The sequence below is a fragment of the Zootoca vivipara genome, chromosome 4 (assembly GCF_965207765.1).
Source record: "Zootoca vivipara chromosome 4, rZooViv2.hap1.1, whole genome shotgun sequence".
Taxonomy (NCBI): Eukaryota; Metazoa; Chordata; class Lepidosauria; order Squamata; family Lacertidae; genus Zootoca; species Zootoca vivipara.
This window is the reverse complement of record NC_142587.1, coordinates 83643101-83670286: the sequence shown is the minus strand read 5'-3', so window position 1 is coordinate 83670286 and position 27186 is coordinate 83643101. Positions and strand designations below refer to the sequence as shown.

The window sequence follows — 27186 nt, the reverse complement described above, 5'->3', positions numbered from 1 at the left end:
AGAACCACAGCAGCCAGCCAGGAGCCCAGAGGGAGATAGGAAGCTGCCTTATGTACCAAGTCAGACCCTCACTCCGTCTAGCTCAGTATTGCCTACACTGACCAGCAGCAGCTCTCCAGGGTTTCAAGCAGGAATCTCTCCCGGGAGATGCCAGGGATTGAACCTGGGAAACTTCTGCATGCAAGATGGATGCTGTGCCATTGATCTAAGGTCCTTCCCCCTAAGGACATGAAGACAATAATAGAGCTCTTTGGCCGATGCCCCTCTGTAGCAACTGACATTTATCCAAGGAACCTAGATGTACCAACCAGATGCATGGCTGGCCATCACTCATCCCTTTCAACAGGACTGATGGGAAAACTTTGGATAGACTGTGCACCACGCTAAGGACAGGGGAGAGAAGGCATTATAGGACTGGGTGCTATGGTATTGGAATTTTCTGCCTTAGGCACCTAAATATCCTGAGATGATTCTGTGCATAACGGCAACTCCTCTTGCAGTCCGATTCTCCGTTGTGGTGGCTTAGGAAACGCTAAACGCAGCGGATTTCCCACACTTTCAGCGCAAGCTGCAGCGAGAGAAGCCAAAAGAGGAGTCCCAGATCCCGGCTGAGGATCAGGATAGTGGAACCAGACAACGACACTCGATTTATGTAGGTGAAGCAAGGAGGAGAGGCGCAGGCTGTGGACTGTTACCAGGATGAGACAGGACGGCGCCGAGCAGAAACCGGACCGGGAAGGGGGAGGGCGGCTATACAGCAAAGTTACGCCGAGGCGGGGACCGGGAGCAAGAGGGCTACACTCCGGAGCCGACGGCGCCGCGCTTTCAAACCCCGGATCATGGGTTGTGCGCGCGGCTTTCCGCAGCAAGCGCGTAAGTCGGGACCCGAATGCAGGCGAGGGACGGAGGGCCGCTCCGCGCGTTGCGAAAACCTCTCTACCCGGCAAGCAGAACAGAACGCGCAACCCGCGTGCAGCGCGTCGCGTGTGATGGCGGCGACACGCGCGCCTGGTGTCGCCCGGAGGTTTTGCTGGATTTCGATCCCTTCCCTTTCTGCGGCCGCCTTTGCCTGCGCAACCCTTCCCTTCCCTGCGTTGCATGCATCGAGACCGCCCCTGCACCTGATGGCGGCCCGGGCGCGGCGCAATTACCGTGGGGGCGGTGAGGCGGCTGATGCTCTCGCCCAGCGAGTCCAGGTTGACCCTCCTCCGGCGAGGAGCCCTCCGGGAGCCCGAGGGGGCTGCCGAGACCGCGGCTGGCCCCGCCGCTGCCGCCGCCGCCTCTAACGGAGGGGCTGTGGCGGCGACGGGGGTGGTGGCCCCGGACTGCGAAGGGGGGCTCCGGCTGCCGTTCCACAGCAGCCTGGCCACGGGACATTCGCCTTCCTCCTCCGGGCTGGTCTCCAGGTAGTCCGAGCCGAGCGAGCTGAAGGATTCCGACGAGATCTTGCGCCGGGACATGCTGCGTGGCGTCTGCTCCTGCTGCTTGGCCAGGGGGGCATCAGATGGCGAGCAGCTCCGGCGAGGCGCGGTGGCAGCGGCCAGGGAGTCCCGCAGGGCTGGCGATCGCGCGGCTGGTCATTGCTCGGGAGGGCGCCGAGATCCCTCTCTCGCTGCCCCTGCCTTCCTCGCTCGCGTCCACATGCGCTGCCTTGCTTGCAGCCGGGAGGATTTAAAGGAGACGCCTCCGTCCGCCGCCCACCTCTTCCTCCTGCGTGGATCTGCCAACCGCCCCCCACTCGCCCTCCCGCCTGCCCGCCCCTCTCCTCTCTCCGCCGCCGCCGCCGCCGCTGCCTTCCTCGCTCGCTCCTCCTCCTCTCGCCTCCGCCGGTGTCACGTGCGCGCAACGCGAAAGGCGCGCCTCGCCCATCGCCAGATTTAAACGAGGACGCGGGGGAAGGCATGCAGTGGCAGGACCCTGGCAATCCCAGTTTAGTATTGCTTCGCATCTGATGCTCGGGTCTCCACATTTCCGCATCTCTTTGGGTTTTTTTTTATTTTTTGGGGAAAGCAAGTGCTCTTCATGTGCCAGAAAGGACCCAGCCCTAAGGCAAAGGCTAGCGGGTGGGAAACAAGTCTCTCTAGTTTCAAGACTGTCGGCGCTGGCTGGGGCTCTCCAAAGCATCCCGGGGGTGACGCGCGAGGCAAAAGAGCAGGGCCGGCCCAAGAGGTTTTCGCACCTGAGAGGAAAAGCGAAATTGGTGGCGCCGCCCCTTGCCTGGGAAGAAAGGGCGAGTGAAGATCTCCATCAGGACTGAGAGGGGAATAAAGATCTGCATCATGGAGATGATGAAGAAGAAGAAGAAGAAGAAGAAGAAGAAGAAGAAGAAGAAGAAGAAGAAGAAGAAGAAGAAGAAGAAGAAGAAGAAGAAGAAGAAGAAGAAGAAGAAGAGTTTGGATTTGATATCCCGCTTTATCACTACCCTAAGGAGTCTCCTGCCAACCTAGCAGTTCGAAAGCATGTCAAAGTGCAAGTAGATAAATAAGTGACTTTTAGTGATCACAGTGTTCCTTTCTAGGTGCTCACAGACCGTTTGCTTAATGATCTGCTCCAAAAATCTTTCCTGGTATTGATGTCAGGGAGGGTGTTCCACAGGGCAGGCGCCACTACTGAGAAGGCCCTCTGCCTGGTTCCCTGTAACTTCACTTCTTGCAGTGAGGGAACCACCAAAAGGCCCTCGGAGCTGGACCTCAGTGTCCGGGGCTGGTTTCACCAGATTACGAGTCCATCGCTATTAACCACTACACCACGCTGGCTCACGTGCAGGAGGCAGGGGTGCCAACTTGAATAATGGTAATGGGGCATAATCTGAACATAATCTGAAAATCTCAAACTGAAATCCAGTTTGCCCATCTAGCCCAGTATTGTCTAGTCTCCTGCCTGCTACCTGAGCTTTCATCTTCTTTAGTGATTTCAGGTGTCGGAAATCACATCTTACGCATGCAAAGTGGATGTGTCTCCACCCCCATCGTTCACTGAGGTCCAGCTCCGAGGGCTTTCTGGCGGTTCCCTCACTGCAAGAAGTGAGGTTACAGGGAACCAGGCAGAGTCAAAGCGATATAAAAAAGCTGTGTGTGTGTGTGTGTGTGGTTGTTCATCTGTGACATGATCCAAGTCATGACTATATGCTGCAGTAATTGAATAAGGAATGTGCATGTGTGAATCGGGCCATAACCCCAACCTAATCTAGCTAGATTAGGGTAGCTCACCCTTTTTCTCTTATTTTGGGCTGCATTAATCTTGACCAACATTCCAGGGGTGGGAGGCATATACCAGCAGTGGGTGTGGCCATACACATGCCTGTGTATGTCATGTGACATACACAGGGATTCAACGCTTCTCTGCTGATCAGTGTAGATTATAATGGCAATGATGAATTGTTGAACTTATTGATTGCTCGCTACACAAAAAGCACCCCAAGTAAGTTACAAAAATATTTAAGAGAATAAAGCATAAATAAAGAATACATAATAATAATAGCATAATAACACATTAGTACCTCGGTTTAAGTACGCAATTGGTTCCGGAGGTCTGTACTTAACCTGAAGCGAACTTTCCCATTGAAAGTAATGGAAAGTGGATTAATCCATTCCAGACAGGTCCGCGGAGTACTGAAACTGAAAGTACTCAAACCAAAGTGTACTTAAACTGAGGTATAACTGTAACAGCTCGTGAAAAACCCCACAAACGGCCAACCAAAGGGAGTAAAAGTTTTGGCAGCAACAAACAATAAAAGCCAATGACTCATAGTCCTTCAAACACCAGAAGGAAAGAGGAAAGTTGGTGGCGAACGATGTTAGTGATGGCGTCTGGTGGACCTTACTGGAGAGAGCATTCCATGGATGAGGGACCACCGTTGCAAAAGGCCCTCGGGTCAGTTGAAGCTGGGACTTATGGGCCAACACTGAAGCTACCAGAAAAATGGGGGGGGTCCCAAATGGGGTCAACCACCTGTTGTCTACCTGGTTGGCATGGGCTCTGTATGTTGGTGTTGCAAACACATTCTGAGTAGACAAATCCACACTGATAAGTGGGTCTGAGTTCCCTTGCAGTCAATGCACAGGTACAAAAAGCAGAAACACTAAGCAGTGGCATATTCCATAAGGAAAGGTTATAAAATTTGGGTCTTCCTAATTTGGTGGGGAAAGCAACTACTGGTAACCATGGCAGGCATCATGGAGGTTTGTACAATCATGTACGGAGTAGAGAAGGCTAATATACAGATACGTTCTCTCTCTCTCCTTCCCTCTTAACATTCAGACCTGTGGGGTTATTCAGAGAAACATCCTTCTCTTTTTAATTAATGTTTTTCCCCCCATATTTTAATATTTTAGTTGTATACTGTTTGAACTTGCTGTGAACTGCCCGGGGGGCTTTGTCAACTGAGCGGCCGACAAATGTTCTGAATAAATAAAATAAAGTTATTGGCAGGAGATTCAAGGCAGGCAAAAGGAAGCAACACATGTAATTAATTTATGGCACTGACTGTCACAAGATGAGCTGGTGGCCACTAGATTAAATGGCTTTAAAAGGGGACTGGACAAATTTATATACAGTAGGTCTATCTATGGCTGTTAGTCATGAGTCTGCTGAGTCAGCAATAAAATTGTATTGAATAATTTGTTTTATATCATCATTATTACATTGATTACCCCCCTCTTCACCAGGGTGGGCTGCAACAATTTTCATTTTCAGAATGAAAAACAGTTAAAGACAACCACATGAATAGGGTGGGTCTTGAAAGCACACATCTCAGGTGTCAAACATCAGAGTGAAAAGGTGCGTCTTCAGCATTTTCTGGAAGCTGTATAGTGAAGAAGTCAGAGCATGAGACTCCTCATCTCAGGGTCATGTGTTCGAACCCCACATTTGGCAAAAGATTCCTGGAGTGCAGGAGGTTGGACTAGATGACCCTCCTGGCCCCTTCCAATTCTATGAGGCAACTCTGTACATTGCTTTGTTAACTTTTTGTTGTGTAGTGTTTTGATGAATCTGCAAATGAATGAACGACAAAAGCAAATTAAATGAAACGATGACTCTATGCAATTCAGAGTGCCTCTGAAGACCAGTTTGTGGCAAACCTACAAGCCTCTCCGATGGCTGTTATCCTGCAGGACAGCAGCCATGGGAGAAGCTTGTGGGTTACAGAGAAACATCTGGTTGGCCACTATGGGAACTAGGATACTTGGACCAGGAGTGGGGGAACTTTGGCCTTCCATATGTTGCTCAAGGAAATCATTCTTAAGGAAATCAGCCCTGAGTGCTCCCTGGAAGGACAGATCGTGAAGCTGAGGCTCCAATACTTTGGCCACCTCATGAGAAGAGAAGAATCCTTGGAAAAGACCCTGGTGTTGGGAAAGATTGAGGGCACTAGGAGAAGGGGACGACAGAAGACAAGATGGTTGGACAGTGTTCTCGAAGCTATGAAGATGAGTTTGACCAAACTGTGGGAGGCAGTGCAAGACAGGAGTGCCTGGCGTGCTCTGGTCCATGGAGTCACGGAGAGTCGGACACGACTAAACAACTAAACAGCAACATGTTGCTCAACTACATCTCCCATAAGCCCTAGCAAGCATGGCTGGTGGGCAGGGATCAAAGGCACTGAGGTACCCAATTTCAAGCACATACATAAGACCACTGGCAGGTTACCAGCAGAGTAGGCAGTGGCCTATGGGTCCCATGGCTTTTAGGAGCCCCACGACAACAGATCAAAATAATATTGATTTGATCTTGAGAGAAAATTCCAAAAACGTATTAGGAGATAATTTGCGAGAAGCCCCAATCCTGGAGCTTTTGACTGCCTAGGGGCCTCCACAGGGCTTAATCCAAAACTGCACAGCACCCTGTGGGCAGATAATGGTAATAGTCACCAGTTCTCTGAACATCCAAAGCCATCTTAAATGTATTTGCGTGGCACCTCCATTCCCCCACACTCTGCATTTCCCAACCGCCTTGGGCATCCTCTTACAAAAGCACAGCTGCAAATGGTTTGAGGTTCAGCAAACCGTTAGGATGTGGCAATCAAATAATGCATTTCACAGGAGGCAGCGATGCTAATGGCTGCGGGTATTACTTCACTATTTATAGATTAATAATGTTAGTTAATTAGCAGGACTAAAGTACCGCTGTGGCTAAGGGGGAAAGCTGTGAACCGCAACCCCCCCCCCCAGCTCCCATCTCACCTTGACCACCAACCTACTAGGAAGCTTTAAGCAAACTGCTCCCACTCAGCTTCCTTCTCCCCTGCAATATAGGGAGAAAAACTGACCTACCTGGCAGGATTGTTTTAACAATTACTGAGGCAGTACATGTAGACTTGTCTGAGCACTCCGAGGCATTGCATACATACATACTATTATTGCAAATAATAATATTGTTGCTGTTGAACACAGTCCAAAGCATTACATAAGCTTAGCTCAGTTGAAACTAAATAAAAGAATTCTTTCAGTAGCACCTTAAAGACCAACTAAGTTTTTATTTTGGTATGAGCTTTCGTGTGCATGCACACTTCATCAGATACACTGAAATAGAATCCACCAGACCCTTATGTATATTCAGAGGGTGGGGGGTGGGGGTGATGGGAATGGGTGATGGGCTGATAGGAGTGGTAAACCTGTTGATGACTGTTAACGACTGTTAATGGCTGCAATTGGTCTTGCGGGGGGGGGGGAGCAAGGGCTGAGGTGCTAAGGAAAGCTTGATCATGTATAATCAGATAAGAATCCTATGTCTTTGTTCATTCCAGGTGGCTCCATGGTTTTAAGCTTGCTAATGAGTTGCAATTCAGCAACTTCTCTTTCCAGTCTGTTTCTGAAATTTTTCTGTAATAAAACAGCTGCTTTGAGATCTTGTATAGAATGTCCTGGGAGATTGAAGTATTCTCCTACTGGTTTCTCTGTCTTGTGGTTCCTGATGTCAGATTTGTGTCCATTTATCCTTTGGCGTAGGGTTTGGCCTGTTTGTCCAATATAGAGAGCTGAAGGCCAAGAGCTAAGCATCTCTAAGAGCAACTCTTAGCTCAGTTGGTTAAATAAAAAAATTCTTTCAGTAGCACCTTAAAGACCAACTAAGTTTTTATTCTGGTATGAGCTTTCGTGTGCATGCACACTTCTTCAGATACACTGGAAACAGAAGTGTCAGACCCTTATATATATACAGAGGGTGGTGGGGGTGGGTGGGAATGGGTGGTGGGCTGATGGGAGTGGTAAACCTGTGGATGGCTGTTAACGGCTGATGATGACTGCAATTAGTCCGGGGGGGGGGGGAGCAAGGGCTGAGGCGCTAAAGAAAGCTTGATCATGCATAATGAGATAAGAATCCGATGTCTCTATTCATCCCAGGTGGCTCCATGGTTTTAAGCTTTGGCGTAGGGTTTGGCCTGTTTGTCCAATATAGAGAGCTGAAGGGCACTGTTGGCATTTGATGGCATACACAATGTTAGAAGATGAGCAATTGAATAGTCCTGAGATGGTATGTTGGATGTTGTTGGGGCCAGTAATGATGTTGTCCGGGTGTATGTGGCAGCAAAGTTGGCATCTGGGTTTATTGCAGGCTCTGGTACCAGTGTCCATGTTAAGTCTGGTGGTTGTATTATTGTGGGTGAGGAGTTGTTTAAGATTGGGTGGCTGTCTGTAGGCAATGAAAGGTCTTCCTCCCAGAGCTTGAGAAAGGGAGCTGTCATTGTCCAGGAGAGGCTGTAGATCTCTGATGATGCGTTGTACTGTTTTAACTTGGGAGCTGTATGTGATGACTAGTGGTGTTCTGTTATTTTCTTTTTTGGGTCTATCTTGCAGCAGGTTCTCTCTAGGTATCAGTCTGGCTCTGTTGATCTGTTGTTTAACTTCATCAGGTGGATATTTTAGTTCTAAAAAGGTTTGCTGTGGATCTCTTAGGTGAGATTCTCTGTCTGTAGAGTTGGAACAGATGCAGTTGTAACGTAGGACCTGGCTGTATACGATGGATTGTTTGGTATGTTTGGGATGGTAGCTGGAGGCATGTAGATGAGGGATGTAGATGAGGCATGTAGATGGAGGCATGGTAGCTGGAGGCATGTAGACCCCCACCACCCTCTGTATATATATATATATATATATATATATATATATATATATATATATATATAAGGGTCTGACACTTCTGTTTCCAGTGTATCTGAAGAAGTGTGCATGCACACGAAAGCTCATACCAAAATAAAAACTTAGTTGGTCTTTAAGGTGCTACTGAAAGAATTTTTTTATTTTGCTTCGACTCAGACCGACACGGCTACCTACCTGTAACTACTCAGTTGGTTAGATGAGCATGGTGCTGGTAGCAGTAAGGTTGCAAGTTTGCAAGTAATAATAATAATTAGTAGCAGCAGAAATATTATATTTACGAATCACTTCCTGTTAAGCATCTCAAAGCATATTCACCTTACAATAAAAACCAAGGGTTTTCAATGCTAGTCATAATCAGAGTAGAGTCATTGCAGTTAATTGACATGAATAGCTTAGGCTCATTCATTTCAATGGGTTTACTTTGAGTGGGACACAAGCGTATATATACAAAACAACTGCCTATTTAATAAAAGTTAAACCTGGGATCAGCCCTGAGTGCTCACTGGAAGGACAGATCCTGAAGCTGAGGCTCCAATACTTTGGCCACCTCATGAGAAGAGAAGACTCCCTGGAAAAGACCCTGATGTTGGGAAAGATGGAGGGCACAAGGAGAAGGGGACGACAGAGGACGAGATGGCTGGACAGTGTTCTTGAGGCTACAAACATGAATTTGACCAAACTGCGGGAGGCAGTGCAAGACAGGAGTGCCTGGCGTGCTATGGTTCATGGGATCACGAAGAGTCGGACATGACTAAACGACTAAACAACAACAACAACAAAACCTGGGATAGCTCAGTCAGTAGAGCATGAGACTCTTGATCTCAGGGTCATGGGTTCGAGCCCCACGTTGTGTGAAAGATTCCTGCATCGCATGGGGGTTGGACTAGATGACCCTTGTGGGCCCTTCCAATGCCACAGTTCTATGATTCTATGATTATTGGACCACATACAGCAAGAGGACAGGAAGCACAATCCATCAAAATCTCGTGGTAATATATAGAATGACTTTTTGGACTATACAGTAATATAGGACCATTATTTGAGCCCCAAGAATGGTGTTGTTGGTGTGTTGTGTTGTTGCAAGTGTGATTAAAAAAAAATTGCAGGGAGGAATTAAATATATATATATATATATATATATATATATATATATATATATATGTTAAAGCAATCACAGATATAAAACAATTAAAACAAAAAATGAAAACAATTACATATATAAAAACAGGTATATAAAATGATTTTTTAAAAATAATAATAATTAAATGCCAAGTAGGCTATAAATCTCCGCTTTGAAGTCTACTTGAAAGTCATCAACAGGCACCAAAAAGACAATAGAAACATCACCTGTGTGATATGTAACAGGATTCTGCCTTCTGCTAGTTTGACTTACCAGAAGCAAAGGAAAGGGGAGAGAAGAGAGGATTGTAACAAAATGCAACTCAGACAGCATGACAGAAAGGCTCCTTTCAAGAAGAAAAAGAATGCTGAGCAGTGCTTTGAAAGAGGATGACACCTTTAAAAACAATGAAAGGCAATCTTTCCAAATCCTCAGCCCTTTTCCTTTTCAACCCAGCCTACGCTTTCCTTTTTCAACCTCTTCCCAGAGGCTCATGGAAGTTGTGCTGACAACATCACATATTCCATCAAAGCCCCCACAGCCCCTAGAACACCTTTGGCTAATGTGATGCTTTAATTAGGGTTGCCAGAGGAAGAAAGGGGAAGGGATGGCAGATGGCGAGAAGCGTCACTTCCACGATTATTTGCTGAGAATAGAAACGAAAGCTCAAAAGCACATCCATTCACTCCAGCACTGGTGGGGTGGGGTGGGGGTAGGGGCTTTTGGTCAAAAAGTGGCATTAAAAACACACAACTTTAATGTAAGATTTCTAGCATGCTGGCTAGAAAGAGGGTGAGTAATTTTGATTTCAGTTTTTTGATTCAGCTGGAGACAGAAGCAGCTTGCCAGCTAGCAAGGAGCCGCTATACTAGCTTCTCAGGAGGTGGGTCGCTGTTGCTTACTGGGAGGCGTAAGGAGAGGGGCAAGGCAACAGGGAGGTTGGCATGGTGCAAACACTGGCAGGAGCTAATCCAGTGCTCCCCCCCCATACAAAGCCCTCCCCCCACCGCCTCTCCCTCTCTCAGCAACTCGCCTTTTTGGAAGCTAACACAGTTCTACTGCATTAAGCAAGCTGCTTCTGACAAACATACATTTATCCTTATTTAAGGGAATCATAGAACTGTAGGGTTGGAAAGGACCCCGAGGTTGTCTAGTCCAACCTTCTGCAATGCAAGAATCTCCACATGTGGTCTCCCATCCCATTTGAAACCATACCGGGCCCTGCTTAGCTTTGAAAACGTGCTAGCAGTATTACTGTTGCACCACTAGGTGGTGGAAAAACACGGGATCAGTCCATATTTCTGAATTTGCTTCTATCCATATAAATTAGCAGATGCAAGTTCTCTCTCACTTTCTCTCTCTCTCTGGTGAGGAATAACTGGCCACCCTAGGAAACCCCAATTTTGCTGAAGTACCAAAATATTTAAGAGGGGAAAGCCTGGGTTGGGGGGGCACCACATAAAATAGCCCAATGGGCATTATTTGCTGTGTAGAGTGACCCCAAAATGTTGACTGAAATACGTTACCTTAAATCAGCGGTCGGCAACCTTTTTCAGCCGTGGGCCAGACTATATTGGGGGGGGGAATGAATGAATATGCCCCACAAACAGGGTCGTCTTAAGCATGCCTGGTGCCCTGGCGCGACGGACCCCTCCGGCGCCCCCCGCCCCGTTTCCCGGCGTAGCGGGTGGGCAGGTGGGCACAGTGCGGCAGCCGCCTGGAGGGCCAGCTCCCTGCGCCATCCAGCCTGGCTGCCCCCTGTTGCGATGCCCCTGCGCGCGGCAGAGGTGGCCCCAGGCCCACGCCTCCAGCGAGCGGCCTGAACAGCTGAGAGGTGCGCCTAGGGCTGCATCTGGCGCGCCTGGGGTGGCCTCCACCGCACCTCTTAGCGGGCGCAGTGGCATCCCTGGTGGCCTGGCGGTCTGGTGCCCCGCCCCACCGGACCCGGGCCTAGAGACGGCCCTGCCCACAAATAACCCGGAGATGCATTTTAAATAAAAGCACACATTCTACTCATGTAAAAACACCAGGCAGGGCCCACAAATAACCCAGAGATGCATTTTAAATAAAAGCGCACATTCTACTGATGTAAAAACACGCTGATTCCTGGACCATTCGTGGGGCGGATTGAGAAGGCAATTGGGCCACATCCAGCCCACGGGCCTGAGGTTGCCTACCCCTGCCTTAAATACTATACCCGTCAGTGAAGGTGTAATCGCTCTTCTGTGATACCTTTCCAAAGCTAACATACTTATGCCCTTGCTCTTTTTTTGCAAGAGTACAGAATGACCTGGTGTTTCTGCTTCAGTCTTTTAGGTCACCACTCCCTTGTTCAAGCAACATTAAGGCATTAAACAAGCTTTTTAGAGATTGCAAACCACAAATGCGTTCCTTAAGAATTAAGATAATGTCGGCCTGCCAATGTAACTTTGTATAATGCAAGGTGTTGCTTCTCCCCCCCCCCCCCGTTTTTGAAGGTTGATCCAGCAAACTTTTGTAGTGTGAGCACATACCAATAGAGGCATTCTGTAGGGATATTTTATTGTCCTGCTATGTTTTTACTGTCATGTAGATGTTTACTGAGGTTTCAATCATTTTACAGCATTTCAGCTGTTATTGTTAATTTCTGTTCTACGCCACCTTGGGATGGTGCATGGAAGGTGGTATTCAAATGCTTTAATTAAATAAATATACTGTAGTATGTACAGTTGTACCTTGGAAGTTGAATGGAATCAGTTCCGGAAGTCTGTTTGACTTCCAAAAACGTTAGGAAATCAAAGTGCGGCTTCTGATTGGCTGCAGGAAGCTCCTACAGCAAATCGGAAGCCACGGAAGTCCCGTCGGACGTTCAGCTTCCAAAAATAGTTCACAAACCGGAATAGTCACTTCCAGGTTTGCAGCATTCGGGAGCCAAAACATTTGAGAACTAAGCTGTTTGAAAACCAAGGTACAACTGTATCACAAAAGATGGTCCGTCAACACAGCTTATATTTACTTATTTTAAATATATATGCACACCCTTTTTTGTTTCAAAATTAAACACTTGGGACTCAGCTATACAGCTGCAAATAAAACATTTTAAATGTGTTGTAAAGTGCATTTGTAATGTACAAATGTGACACTAGTTGGCAACAGTGAGCTATGTCAAATTCAATGTCTTTTCCAAAACGTTTTTTAAAAAAGCATTTTCACAGCCTTTTTTTATATGTGTGTAGATTCCATCAAAGTGGCTTACAATAAAATACAATAAAACCAGATCCACATTGGGAAGAAACACTATTTTCCTTGCATCTTAATGAGAAACTAATTCACACTTTTTGAACCAATTTCAGCCATCTCCTGATATTCAGACTTCTCCAAATTTTGTGTTCCAGCTCTTCAGACAAACAGTGTGTACAAAATGTATATATTATGGGGAAATGTGTATAAATAAGTGAACTTAACATAACTGCATTATATTGGGGAAATTGCTTGCAAAATCTGTATACAGTGGTACCTCTACTTACGAATAACACACATTTGTAAGTCGAAAAAAATTGTAAGTCGAATCCCATAGGAATGCATTGGGAGAAAAAAATCGTAAGTAGAAACAACCCTATCTAAAAATTCGTAAGCAGAAAAATTCCTATCTAAACTGCATCCAAGATGGCGGACGGAGCTCCATTCGTAAGTAGAAACATTCGTAAGTAGAATTATTCATAAGTAGAGGTACCACTGTACGTTTGTCAGCAGCTGATTTTTTACACAATATCCGTGCCATAAAATAGTCTGTACTGTGCATTTGAATTATGAATTGGATACCTGGCTATCTCAATTTATTTTTGGTATACAATCTCAAAATCCCTGCAGTGCTTTTCATAACTCTCGCTTGGCTTTTCTTCTTCTTTAGAAAGCATCATGTTCCCCCTTCAGATGATGGCAGTTTACTGCATTTTATGAGTCAACATGATGAGTGACAACATATCTGAAATGTTTTTTTTAAATGCAGTTTTATTGGGTCAGTTATTATTATTATTATTATTATTATTATTATTATTATTATTATTCAGCAGAAGGGAGAAGGAACTGGGTAAACCAGGCTGTCAAGTTGGTGGTGTGAAGCTCTATAGGGGATTGATGTGATTTGGTTATTTTGTATATTCTCTACACTGCCCTGGGATTCTATGTAATGAAGGGCAGTCTAAAAGTGCCTGAAAATATCAATTATTATTTATATCAGTTGTATCCAATGATAATCCTGATCAGAGTAGACCCTTTGAACTTAATGGACATGGGGAACTTAGCTCAACCAATTCCAGCAAGTCTCCTCTGAGTATTATTAGTTAGACTTGTCAGTTGCTTGTTACCTGGTGCTCGTCAGGCTACTTACAACACCTTTCAAAACATTAATTTAAATATATTACGGCATCAAAACAAAGCCCGTGACAGCCACAGAAAGCACTGGCAGCATACCAGTAGCAGGATACTATCATCTCAACCTATCAAAAGGTCCCGAGTAAAAGGTAAGTCTTTACCTGGTGCCAAAAATGTCAATGAAGCTTCCAAGTGGACCTTGCTGAGGAAAGCATTCCACAGACGAGGAGCAGCATTTAGTTGGAATCGTTATGGATATCTGCACAATCTTCTTCAGGACATCCATTTCCTTCTTCTTCCAGCTTCATTAGACACTTGGTTGATTCTACACAATCAGTCAGAGATCACACCAAGTGTCTGGGTAAATGTCTACAGTGTATGCAACCAATCAGATATGGTGGTGTGATGATGTCACTATGGGCAGAGGAAGCGTGAAGGCAAGTTTTGTTAAAACGCAAGCATTTTTTGAATGAAGGGCCAAAAATGTTCTGGAAAAATGTATGGAATTTCATCTCAACTCTCGAAGCATCTGAAGCAGGCACCCCTAAACTTCGGCCCTCCAGATGTTTTGGACTACAATTCCCATCATCCCTGACCACTGGTCCTCTTAGCTAGGGATCATGGGAGTTGTAGGCCAAAACATCTGGAGGGCCGCAGTTTGGGGATGCCTGATCTGAAGTATGCTAAATCCATATCTCCCTCATCCTTCCCTCATTTGAAAAAGGGATAAATGTCCAAATCACAAAAGATGTCAAAGTTGTGGTTTCTCTGCCTGCTGTCTGTTGTTCTTGTTTTTAATGCAGGCAGCAAATTGAGAGAATGCAATTAATCAAGCAATATATTTTGCTCCTGGTATACTCTCTCATTAGCAGTGTCACCATCCGCTGAGACTGAATCACACATCCAGCATCTGCTGTGCCATAAATTGGGCCCAGCTCTTCCTTCCTCCATGAGAATCAGATGCCCTTGCGTTGGTGCCTGCCTGCCAAATATCAGCAATGAAAGCAACACCTAAAACAGATTGATCTAGGTTTTGCCTGGAGCAGTTAAAGAAAAAATCCCCTCTAGGAAGATTCTAGAAGCAGGCCTATGAATCACAAAGAACTCTCTCTAGCAGAAAAGGGAAGATGAAGTATCTTCCTTGCAGCTGCCTATTTTATTTGCACTTGCCATATATAGTCTCGTTTCTGATTATAAAAAATGCCCCTCTTTAGTTAAACAAAGCTTTTAATGAGATAAGATGTGATAAATGCTTGCCATTAAGGAGAAAGCTATTGTCATATAGCTCAGTGCGGCACGTTTAAATGAGCCTATCTTCTTTTCAGGGTAAGAGAGGGCCAAATGAAAATAAAGCCCTCTGCTCCCAACGTGGGGCATGCAGTCATGCAGAGAGCGGCTTCATCACGGTTAACAATCTGCTTGGCATTGCTTAAATTAAGGTAGTTAAAATGGGGTGCAGGATGACCTATGATGGGGTGAGCTCTCGTGACAAAGAGGTGGCCCCTTAAGGCAGGCATTCCCAAACTATGGCCCAAAGGACTCATTTATCTGGCCTGTGGCAACCCCCGCTGCCACTGCCCACTCTTATCGGCGTGGCACGGTGCGGCATGGCGCAGCTGCCCACTTCCGGGTCGCAGGAGCACCGGAAATAGCTTGCACGCATGCGCAAGCATCATTTCTGGTGCACTTCCAGGTCAGAGGAGGCCCGTGCAGGGCCGGCCCTACGGCCAGGCTGGGTGGCGCAGGGCACCATGGCGCTGACCCACCAGGGGGTCGCCACGAGCTGCGCCCGCCCTCTGGTTGGCCGGTCTGCCGCACAGCTGCGCTCATGGCAACTGCGCTGTGCCTGCCTGCCCGCCCACCATGCAGCAGCGCCTGTGGTAGCCGCGCTGCGCCCGCCCGCCCACCGCGCTGGGAAACGGGGTGGGGGCGCTGGAGGGATCTGTCGCACCACGGCGCCAGGGGCGCTTAAGACGGCCCTGGGCCCATGCGCATGTGCACAAGCTATTTCCAGTGCTCCTGCGACCCGGAAGTGCGTCGGAAATTGTGTGCGTGCACGCGTATGGGTGCATGCTTCCCCCGCCCTCTGGCCCACCGCACAATCGGCGCTGCAGGCACCGGCCCGAAGCGTGGTAAGTTTAGTGACCCCTGCCTTAAGGCATTCTCTCTCTTCTAGTGCAGAAAATTGTGAACATAATAGAGCTCAGCCACATGGTTGGTTGGTTGGTTATTTGTTTGTTTATTACTGAGCCTTTCAAAGGCCATTGTCAGTGTAATCTCTGGGATCAGGAATCCTGACCTTTCAAACATGCTATCTTACTGGGTTATTGTTAATTGTTTAATTGACACTGAAATGGAGAATGCCCGAGAATGTGTATTGCTAACATTGGGGGTTTTCTTCCGTGGCAGCATTCCGAGCTTTAACCGGTCGATAATTAACTGTTGAATATTCTCTGCTCTAATACTGAATGTTTACTTTGGAACAAGTGATATTTGGTTGCAAATCTCCATTTTGAAAAGGATTTCTCTTTAGTCTTCATCCTCAAGATGTATGAATGGGTCTCCCGAAGGGAGAGAAAAAACAGCTCCAGGCTATTGGACACTGTAAGACCTTTGCTTCTAGGTCTGCTTGGAAATATCTTGTATTTCTTATAAGATGCTGAGACTGTGCTGGACATGCACAAGATATTGTATGGAATGATTTGGATATATATATATTTGATGCTTTTGTTCTGTTTTGAAGAAAGTTCTGAGAGTAAAGCCTCAATCAAATGTATGGGTCTGGGCAATGTTTTTATTCGGAAAAGAATCAGTTTTTATTCTTCCAGTTGCTTCAAGCTGTGCAATATTATTATCTGAGGTATCTATTTGCTTTCAAAACATTTAAATGAACAATCAAACATATCAAACTACCCTTTCTCCATTTTTCTGATTTTTGCTTGGAGGAAGTCATTGATTCCATGCTGCAATGCAATATTTACCAAAGCTCTTTCTTGCTAACACTGTGGTGACCCGTATCAATGGAATACAAGTGGAAGGGGCCTTAAAGGCCATTCAGCCCAAACCCCTGCTCAGTGCAGGCTCTGCAATGCAGAATGCAACTATGGTATCCCAAAAATATGGTTGCCTAGTTCCTGCTTAAATGCTGCCAACAAAGAAGAGATCACCACCTCCTGAGGCAATCTATTCTATGGTTGAACAGCTCTCACCTCACAATTTCCTCTTTCTCCTCTCAAATTCTGCCAATTGGTGCTAGTTCTTGGTTGCAACAGAACCTCTCAGGTGTTAAGATCAGCAAAGTGTATTCAAAGTAATTCAACCACCCTCAGAAATTCAGAGATGGCAGCATTCTTGGGGCAGTTCAGCGAGAGAGAATGTTCATTGTGGCAGCTCTTAAGTTGTGGGATTCCTTCCCTACAGAGGTGTACCTTCAGTATGTGGTTTCTATTGTAAGCTGAAGAAACACCACTTTGTTCTGGTCTTTGACACTAATCTATCATCTATCTATCTATCATCTTTAATATATTTGAAGATGGCTATCATATCACCCCTTAACCTTCTCTTCTCCAGCTGGGTATGTTTAGCCTGGAGAAGAGAAATTTAAGGGGGTGATATGATAGCCATCTTCAAATATATTAAAGGATGCCATATAGAGGAGGGAGAAAGGTTGTTTTCTGCTGCTCCAGAGAAGCGGACACAGAGCAATGGAATCAAACTACAAGAAAGAAGATCCCACCTAAACATTAGGAAGAACTTCCTGACAGTAAGAGCTGTTCGGCAGTGGAATTTGCTGCCAAGGAGTGTGGTGGAGTTTCGTTCTTTGGAGGTCTTTAAGCAGAGGCTTGACGGCCATCTGTCAGGAATGCTTTGATGGTGTTTCCTGCTTGGCAGGTGGTTGGACTGGATGACCCTTGTGGGCTCTTCCAACTCTATGATTCTATGATCTATCTATCTATCTATCTATCTATCTATCTATCTATCTATCTATAGGGACCCACTCTATCCTCTTGTTTGTAATTGTTTTAAACTGATTTTAATATTGTTTTTAAATTGCTGTGACCCATCATGGGACCTTAGGGAGAAAGGCAAGTGAGAAATCAAAACATCGTCGTCGTCATCAAAATTTCTATCCTGTTCTTCTTCCCAAAGGACAGCAAGCATACAAGTGATAAAAGGCTTCTTAAAAGAGGAAGGTTTATAGTAGAAGCCGAAAAGCGAACACAGTCTAATATTAAATAGAAGAAGAATAAGAGGAAGAAGCTGTTCTGCCCTCTGGGGCAACAGAATACACACAGCATTCTGCATATGACCTGTCTAAAGTAAAGTGAGGCAACTCGTGTTCCAAACACACAGTGTGAGGTGTTCAATGAATGATCTAGTTCAATATTTTAAAACTCTTTTAAACATTTTAACACACTGAAATATAGATATATACTCCACCACTGGCACTTTGTGAGTGTTTGCGGTGGGTTTTTCCACTGCTTAGTATTGGCAAGTTAATAACTATAATACAAAATTACAGCTATAATTATGCTGAAAAATATGTACTGAACACTGTACGCTTTGCCTTGTCAAGCTTCCTCATAACCTTCAGGTTCTATTGGTGCTAAATATGAACTTAATTAGTAATCAGAGCTTGAGGTCTTCCTTTGTAATTCTACGCCATCAGCTCAAAATATTTTTTACAAAATACTTTTATTCGCAATAGCGCTTAAATGAGCCAGTGAGAAACCAACTTTTTGTACTTCCTTTTAAATACTTCGAAGCTGTTCTTGAAAAACCTTCCAAAGCAGCTATAATTATTTAAATTCCAGTTGATAAGTATTTGAACTACAGGCAGAGAAAGGGGAAAGAACCTAATTAGTGTTATTTTATGCTAAGAAAGTATTGCAAGATGACATTCCTGGCATCTTCGTGCAAATGAATGGAGTGATAATTTACAGAGATAAACGGGTAATGATAAATGGCCAGTGTATGAAACACATAGCTGCCAAGTTATCCCTTTTTTAAAGGGATTTTCCCTTATGCTGAATAGGCTTCCTCGCGAGAAAAGGGAAAACTTGGCAGCTATGACGAAACAAGCATTGTCATTATTATTGCTATTGATTTATTGATCATCTTCTACACCACCATGTCAAGGTGATTTCCATAAAGGAAGTTGGTTTATACTCAGCCAGACCATTGGTTTGTCTGGCTCCATATTGTCTACTCTGGAATGGCATAAACTATCCAAAGTCTCAGGCAGAGAAATATCCTTCCCATCTCCTGCTACCTGAGCCTTTTAAATTGGAGAATGGAGCATATGCTCTACCACTGAGCTACAGCTAGCTCCTCTCTAAATGTCCACCATGATGATGGATAAGAAAGTAGGTTAGGTGGAGTCAGGAGGTGCTGGCCTAGATCTTGGAGCTTCCAGGTTTGTTCAAGGATGTTGTGTTCCGACAATATCTGGAGGATACCACATGGCTAGCCCTGCCCTAAAGAGGAAAGCAGGGTTGGCAAGCCTACAACTCCTTGACCTCTGACCATGCTGGCTGGGGCTGATGGTAGTTTTGATCCAAAATACCTGGAGAGCCATGTCATCATGTCACCCAGACCCCGCAAGGAGGACCCATGATTGGAAGTTTAGTTCTTTATCGGCAAAGGTCTCAATTACATCAGCTCCAAAGGTGCAAGAATCACACACAGAGCTCCTGCTAAATAGCTAGCTGGGCATCTCCTTCTTCAGATCTCTACTCCATCCCAACAGTTGGCACAACAGAGCAACAAACCTCCTCCAGCCCATTGTCTTCTCACGTGGAGTGTGTAAGCAAGCAGTGGCTTTTCCTGCATGGCATCCCCATCTGCTTCTGTTGCTTTAAGCCCCTCCTTGTCCTTGGAGGTAGTTGAGGAGGGGACAGAAGTGATTCTAATCCATCTCTGCTCTCAGGAGTGAGCCAGCGGTAAATCACACTGTGCAAGTTGGACTTAACTCTTCATTAGCAAGAACACAATCTGCAGAGACTTGGTGGAGTGTCAGCAGTGCTTTCCCCCCTGGAAAAATAGGTGCCGGTACTCACCATGAAGTTGTTACAGTAAGTGTCACACTTTTAACAACCAAAAAAAAGGTGCCGGCACTGCATACCATTGAGTACCTCCTGGGAAAAAAGCACTGAGTGCCTGGCCTAATAAGCACAGCAGCTCATCCCTGATAGGTCTGGCCCCATGAATCAGCTGCCAAGACTGAAAGTCCCATCCTGTCTAGGGTTTTCCCCAAGCAATTGGAGACTGTGTCTGTGTGAAGCCAACCTCTCCTCCGCCCTTTTCACGCCTCTTCTAGTTCTGGGGAACAAGAGGGGAGGGGAGCTTGTGGCAGCAGCAGGAGGACACACCTGTGACTCTTCACCAGCCTGACTCATCTCTTCCTCTTGGCCATTGGTTCTCATGAACAGGAAGGGTGATAAAAGCTTTCTTTTTAGGGTGGGGCTTTAAACTGAGCAATGAAGGTCAATTCTAGCTCTGGCTTGGGTCCCTGTTTCACCTCCCATCAGTTGGGTCCCATCATTTGCTACCTGTTCCTTTTTATGCTAGTTTTTGAAGACACTAGGATGAAGTAAGATGGGGAGCACTTGAAACAAATGTAAGCATTTGGGAATCATTGTGTTTTGTTGCAATTCATCCTAACGCATGGATAGTTGAAGCCTGCTCCATGAGTACAGGTTCCTTCTGATTTTCTTCACCAATGGTGTGTAGTTTAATGAATATAATTCATTTAAATTTCGTGGAATCCGAACACTTAAATATCTAAAAATCCTTGCAGCATTGCGGAATAGTAACTAATTCTTTTAATTTCAATTGTTCACTTGGAGCTATGTTATAGTATATAATTAAAGATTTATCCGAGTTAGTTCAAAGGCCTATCATTTCAAATTTGGAAAACTCAGCTTCTAAAGCTTGCAGGGCTTCCCTTGGGTTACGTTTCACACTAATAATATAATCCACATAAAGATTTTAAAGGTGCTCTTCACACACACACTGATAACATTCCTACTTGTTCCTTTTTGACTGACTGATTGATTGAAATCAGTTGTATACTGCTTTTCATTTGGAGAATCCTGAAGCAGTTTACAGAACAACAACAAAAACTGCAATAAACTCAATAATAAAACATCCCCATCCTAATAAAACATTTAACACTAAATGCAAATGTGAAGATTGCTGAACATTACACATGAATAAGGCCCCCTATGCACTCCCATTTAGCATCATGGAATTGTAGAGTTGCGAGTTTTAATTGCATCACCATCGTCTGGGCATCGTCTGGGCAGCATATATTAAATATGTTTCATAAAAACTAAATGCAAAATAACCATAGAAACAAATGCTATTTAGAAGCAGCAAGAGCAAAACCCCTGTTGTCTTCTGAAGGTTGTATAGTTACTTATCTCCTTGGCTCGGGGGTTTGCATAACTCCATTCCCTCCAACGTTTCTCCGATGAAAACAGGGATGTCCTAAGGGAAAGCGGGACATTCCAGGATCAGATCAGAACCTGGGAAATCCAGGACTGACCCTGGAAAATAGGGTCACTTGGAGGGTTTGCAGTTGTTCAGGTAACCTGCTCCCAGGCTTTGGTGCTTAAAAGCAGAACTGTAAACTGGGCCTGGAAATTGGGCAAATAATTGTCCATTTTCTTACCTTTAAATAGTACCTCTCAATCTATTGCTCATTCTGTCACTTGACAGAGCCCGGCTTTCCATATTACTGAAGAAAATGTGTACAAGTTAGAAGAAAGCTATTCTTTCTTCTGTCAAGAAGAAGGGGAGCTGGGCAAATGTGCTGTAATATGAAAGAACTCTGTGAAATGCCTTTTCCCATTCTCTATTAATAATGTTAAAGCAATATAAGAATGGAGTGGCCTCAGTGCCCAGGAGAAGGTCAAACAGCGTGTTTTCATGTTGACTCAGAAGCCAATTGCGTAGACCTTTACGCCAATCAGTAGAAATGCCCCTTTTAACACTGACATGCATAAATAGCCAGAACAAATAGCTTGTGATAACCGGGACCTTTAAGTAAAGAAGAGTTGTGTTTTGAGAAAAAGCAACGCACATAAAAACACCGCAAAAAGTAAATTTTAAAAGTGAATTGCTGACGGTGCCTTGTCTGTTTACCTTATGCAGTCTCCCAGCACCAATTTACCGCTTTCAGGAACCGCAGCGAAGCTTATTAAATTATACAATCACCACCACTGCTGCTAGTACTACTATTCTTTTCTACTGCAGCCTGCTATAACAAATATAAAGATCAGAATCTAAAGGGCGACTGCCAAAAATAGAAACATAATTTCTAGCCAGCAAGGCTGGGAGTGTTACCCAATACATTTTATTCTTGTGACAGTTTAATTTTCTAATTTATCACCCATGAGTAATACAACCTGATGGTGTGCCCTTATATTTCTGCTTGATGCTGGTAAGATGGCATCCGTGCTCAATTCTGGGCACCAGAGTTCAAACAGACGCTGGCAAAGCACTGGAAAGGACTCTGATAAGATCACAGATATGATGAATTGGCTGAATTTGAGCAACGGCTGAAGGAACTGGGCATGTTAGATTAGAAAAGGAAGGAAATGGAGGAGCAACCACCAAGGAAGATAGCTGAATGGTAAAGAACGAAATATATATTTCCTTCTAAGTAAAGATGCTTGGTCCACATGACCCGGAAGCTGTCTGCGGACAAACGCTGGCTCCCTCGGCCTATAGAGCGAGATGAGCGCCGCAACCCCAGTCGGACACGGCTGAACCTGATGGTCAGGGGCCCCTTTACCTTTACCTAAAGATGCTTGGTATGTTATGTGTGATATGGGCTTTGCTATTTTTCTAGAAAATGATTGTGGCAACTCACCAGGAACACCTCCCAGTGTGGTGTAGTGGTTAAGATCTGGGAAAGTGGGTTTGCGTCTCCGCTCCTCCACATGCAGCTGCTGGGTGACCTTGGGCTAGTTACACTTCTCTGAAGTCTCTCAGCTTCACTCACCTCACAGAGTGCTTGTTGTGGGGGAGGAAGGGAAAGGAGAATGTTAGCTGCTTTGAGACTCCTTCGGGTAGTGATAAAGCGGGATATCAAATCCAAACTACTACTACTACTCCTCCTCTTCTTCTTCTTCTTCTTCTTCTTCTTCTTCTTCTTCTTCTTCTTCTTCTTCTTCTTTCTCGTAGAATGGCAATGGTGCCCACCTGAGTGATGCCGCAACTCACCTGAGAGGTTCTGGAACCCACCTGAGAAGTACCAGAATTGAGTTCCAGTCCAGTGAGTTCCCCCAGGGAAAAAAAGTCCTGGATAGGAAAGATTTATATCCACAACAATGGCTAATTTATACCTAGCCATTCTGGGGAGGACTACAGCATAATGGCAAAGCAGAAGGCCAAGGTGTTGCAGAACAGGTTCCTCATCTCACCTCAAAGAAGGCAGGCATGACTATAACATTTCAACTGAATCTTTACTTAACACCCTAATACATTTCTGGTTACAGCAAAAGAGAGCAGGAAAGGTGAAAGGGAAAATAAACTCACATCTCAGGCAGTTCACTTAATATCCTGTTCCTTATATACACCAACCCTCTATTGACTTTTTCATCTCATTACTGTGTTATTAATTAAAGGCCTCGTTCCTATATACCTGAAGAGGCACCTCCACCGCCATTATTCAGCCCGGACACTGAGATCCAGCGCCGAGGGCCTTTTGGCGGTTCCCTCACTGCGAGAAGCAAAGCTACAGGGAACCAGGCAGAGGGCCTTCTTGGTAGTGGCGCCCGCCCTGTGGAATGCCCTTCCATCGGAGGTCAGGGAGATGAACAACTACCTGACATTTAGAAAACACCTAAAGGCAGCCCTGTTTAGGGGAGTTTTTAATCTGTGATACTTTAATGTATTTTTATATTTGTTGGAAGCTGCCCAGAGTGGCCGGGGAAACCCAGCCAGATGGGCGGGGTATAAATAATAATAATAATAGGCTGTTGTTTATCCCAACACCCAATTCAATCTCCAGCATCTACAGGTAGGACTGGAAAAAAACCCAATCTGAAACCATGGAGAGCTGCTATGAGTCAGTGTAGCGAGATGAACCAATGGTCTGTCTGGCTCAGTATAAGCCAGCTTCCTCTATTCCTGTGTACCTGCTGCAAATGAAAACCGGAGAATACTTCACTGTTTCTCTCTCCTTAGAGATGTAAAATGTCCGTCTGAGGCGGTCTACCTCAAACAGCCCATCTGTTCCCAAGGTCAACAGAATTTGATCAGTACATAAATTCAGAGCTTCCCCCCCCCCTACTGAATCCACTGCTATATTTCTTCTATTTTCCACTTCTACCAGAAAGAATGGCCTTGTGAGAGTCAAAGGAAAGCTGCTATATTATTCCAGCCATGGATGTCTGTCCAATAAAAAACAATTACATTGCTTGCTTGTATTTTCTGGAACCAGCACAGCCACAGTTCACGACACAAACTGTTCTTTTTGTCATATCTATTACACTGTCAGAGGCCTGCTTTATAGAAATACAGAATTTGTAAGGGAGGGAAAGCGGGTAATTAATGGGGGCCTTTGCCATTTCTCTGCTGTCTTATTGGCACAGCTGCTTTTGGTAATTAATTATGATATTTTTTGAGAAACACAGTATGACTCAAGAACCCCACCCCCACCCCCCGTTCTCTGAAAACCAGTCATTTCCCCTAAAAGAACACAAATGACAAGTTGACTGATGACATACACTTTTCCTTTTTTAATGCGGAATTACATTTTCTTGGTGGGGAATGAATCAATCAGCAATTAATTCTCTTGTTGGAGGGCCTGGAATTGTGTAAAGCAGCCTATATTAGCAATCTATGGAACAAGGACTTCTCAATCCTTTTATCAATGCACTTTATGCCACCTTCAGCCAGCCCTCCTTAGCTCTATATAGTGCTCGAACATTTCCTTTTGCATTGTGAGGAACTATATATGTCAGAGAAGAAAACACTGAATAATGTCATTTTTTTAAAAAAAAAAAATTTCTTCGCACACTTATACCCTGCCTTTCTTCCATGGTGGAACTCAAGGAACTGAAAACATGGTTAGAGTCTCTAACGAAATGCATACCTTGCCATGTGGACCTTCTCTTAACATGAAACTGTAAATATGGAACAATAATGCATTTATATAAAGCAATAACGGAAAAAAATGAAAGGCACAAATACAGGATGGGAGACACCTGGCATACTGACAAGCTGGAATGTGTCCAGAGGAGGGCAACCCAAATGGTCAAAGGCCTGGAAACAATGCCTTATGAAGAAGGGCTTAGGGAGCTGGGTATGTTTAGCCTGGAGAAGAGAAAGTTAAGGGGTGATATGATAGCCATGTTCAAATATATAAAAGAATGTCATATAGAAGAGGGTGAAAGGTTGTTTTCTGTTGCTCCAGAGAAGCGGACACAGAGCAATGGATTCAAGCTACAAGAAAGAAGATTCCACCTAAACATTAGGACGACCTTCCTGACAGTAAGAGCTGTTCGGCAGTGGAATTTGCTGCCAAGGAGTGTGGTGGAGTCTCCTTCTTTAAAGGTCTTTAGGCAGAGACTTGACAGCCATCTGTCAGGAATGCTTCGATGGTGTTTCCTGCTTGGCAGGGGGTTGGACTGGATGGCCCTTGTGGTCTCTTCCAACTCTATGATTCTATAATGCAAATGCATTGCAATGTGATCTACAAACCATAAGACAAAGTGGAGGATGGGACATTAAATGGGGCACTGCCTCAGCAGAACCACAATAGAGCATCTGCTTTGCATGCAGAAGGTCACAGGTTCAATCTCTGGCATCCCTTCCTGAAACCCTGAAACCAGCTTCTGCTGGTCAGCGTGGACAGCACTCTGGAGCAATGTTGTGACTCAGTATAAGGGAGCTTCCTACACTCAAGTCCAGCTCCAAGGGCCTTCTGGTGCTTCTCTCACTGCAAGAAGCAAGGTTACAGCGAACCAGGCAGAGGGCCTTCTCGGTAGTGGCGCCCTCCCTGCGGAACGCACTCCCATCAGATGCCAAGGAGATAAGCAACTATACAACCTTTAGAAGACATCTGAAGGCATCCCTGTAGAAGGAAGTCTTGAATGGTTCATGCTTCAATGGGTTTTTTAATATTTTGTTGGAATCAGCCTGGAGTGGCTGGGGCAACTCAGTCAGATGAGCAGCAGCAGCTGATGATGATGATGATGTTCTGTAGACCTCTCAGAAGACCCTACCTGCATACTTACTTACATATTACCAGTCCAAAGGCCTGTAGAGATATTCGGACTGATGGAAAGTACTCCATGAAGCACCCAGGAGTCCAGTTGTATTTCCTTTCATGCATTCATCTGAACACAAGGGGCATGAGCTCATGCTGGCCTCTAGGGTGTGGCTAGCCAGTACAACCCCGCTCCCCTGTCCATTTTTTTCATGATCCTATGAGTGATTCCTCTGAAAAGGGCTAGTTTCCCCCTATAATATGCTAGCCCTCCCTCCCCACAGACTCTGTGTGCTAGCCCTCCCTCTCCCCACAGACAATCTTCCTCTAGTAAGAAATAATGAACTCTGGTGAACATTGTCTGTGTGCTCCAGATCTTGCAGCGGGAAAGTCTCTGTGAATTATTGCAGGATTGCTTGCCAGTAACACATATTTTTACTTACTGAAAAAAAACGTGGCTTGGTTGTGCCTGCTGTAATCCTGGCCTGGCCACATTTCAGTTGTGATAGGAGAGCAGTTAACTTCTGACACCCTCTGCTTTGCAATTTGCAGCTATGTTATCAACTGGAGGGAAGCCAAGGCTAAAACATCAAAAGGCTGTCTGCAGAAGGCTTTTCTGATCTAAGAGGGTGAACCAGTTAGACCAGGTTTATGCTGTTTCCTCCATGCCTCCCCACCCCCACTCCCCATAACATGGAAATCTACAGGCCAGAGGCTACTAACGGAACTTAGGCTTAACAACATCTGGCAAGTCCAATTGTTTATTGAAGTTGCTGGAAGAGATGGAGAAGGTTTGACACCTGGGGCAACGAACCAGCTTGAGCTTCCATCTGTTAGAAACTGCATGCCCACAATTATTATACAAGGAGGTGCACAGTTCACGTCTGAGTTGGACTTCAGGTGCAGGAGAAGGGAGGGAATAAAAAAGGGGGGAGAATCCTTGATGTGCCTTTCAGAAATATTGACAGCAGACGCTGTCAAAAGGAAGGCAAACAGAATCTACAAGGACTCTGGTAATACTGAACGAGCAATTACTAGCATAAACTGAACATTAGAAGAAGCTGCTGGATAGGACTAAAGGCTCATCTTGCCCAGCATCCTAGTCTCACAGAGGCCAGCCAGATGCCCATGGTATTGCAGATATTCATATTGTGCGGCTTGAAGCCATTGGATACATCAAAATTGAATCCTTCTAGAATAAAAATTGTCCCGACCCATAAATATTATTCAAAGCTTTACTAACCAGAATTTCTTCAAAAACAGACACCAAATCATTGACGATACACTCAGAAAGTTGTATAAAGCAGTTCTTGTATATTTTGTCATATCCCAGCAGCTGTTGTTGACCTGGTGGCTGAAGTTAGGTACTCAAGCTGATCCGTTTTCACATTAAG

At 45.2% G+C, this 27186-nt stretch overlaps 1 protein-coding gene and 1 long non-coding RNA gene across 3 annotated transcripts in view; both read right to left on the bottom strand.

Moving 5' to 3' along the window:
• GUCY1A2 (guanylate cyclase 1 soluble subunit alpha 2) overlaps positions 1–1892 on the bottom strand; it is a 157233-nt gene extending 155341 nt beyond the window's left edge. The window contains exon 1 of the mRNA XM_035114362.3: positions 1152–1892. Within this exon, the coding sequence (XP_034970253.1) occupies positions 1152–1460 (309 nt within the window). The 5' untranslated portion in view covers positions 1461–1892. The remainder of the gene's footprint in view (positions 1–1151) is intronic.
• Positions 1893–2054: 162 nt separating this feature from the next.
• LOC148686027 (uncharacterized) lies at positions 2055–27169 on the bottom strand. Of its 2 annotated transcripts, XR_015949706.1 has the most exons (5): positions 27036–27169; positions 22448–22590; positions 20990–21060; positions 13731–13983; positions 2055–4992 (listed from the first exon to the last, which is right to left on the bottom strand). It is a non-coding gene; the product is annotated as an uncharacterized LOC148686027 (long non-coding RNA). The 2 variants fall into 2 exon arrangements; XR_015949705.1 differs by lacking the exons at positions 2055–4992; positions 13731–13983 and having other exon boundaries at positions 19031–21060.
• Between the last annotated feature and the right edge of the window lie 17 nt (positions 27170–27186).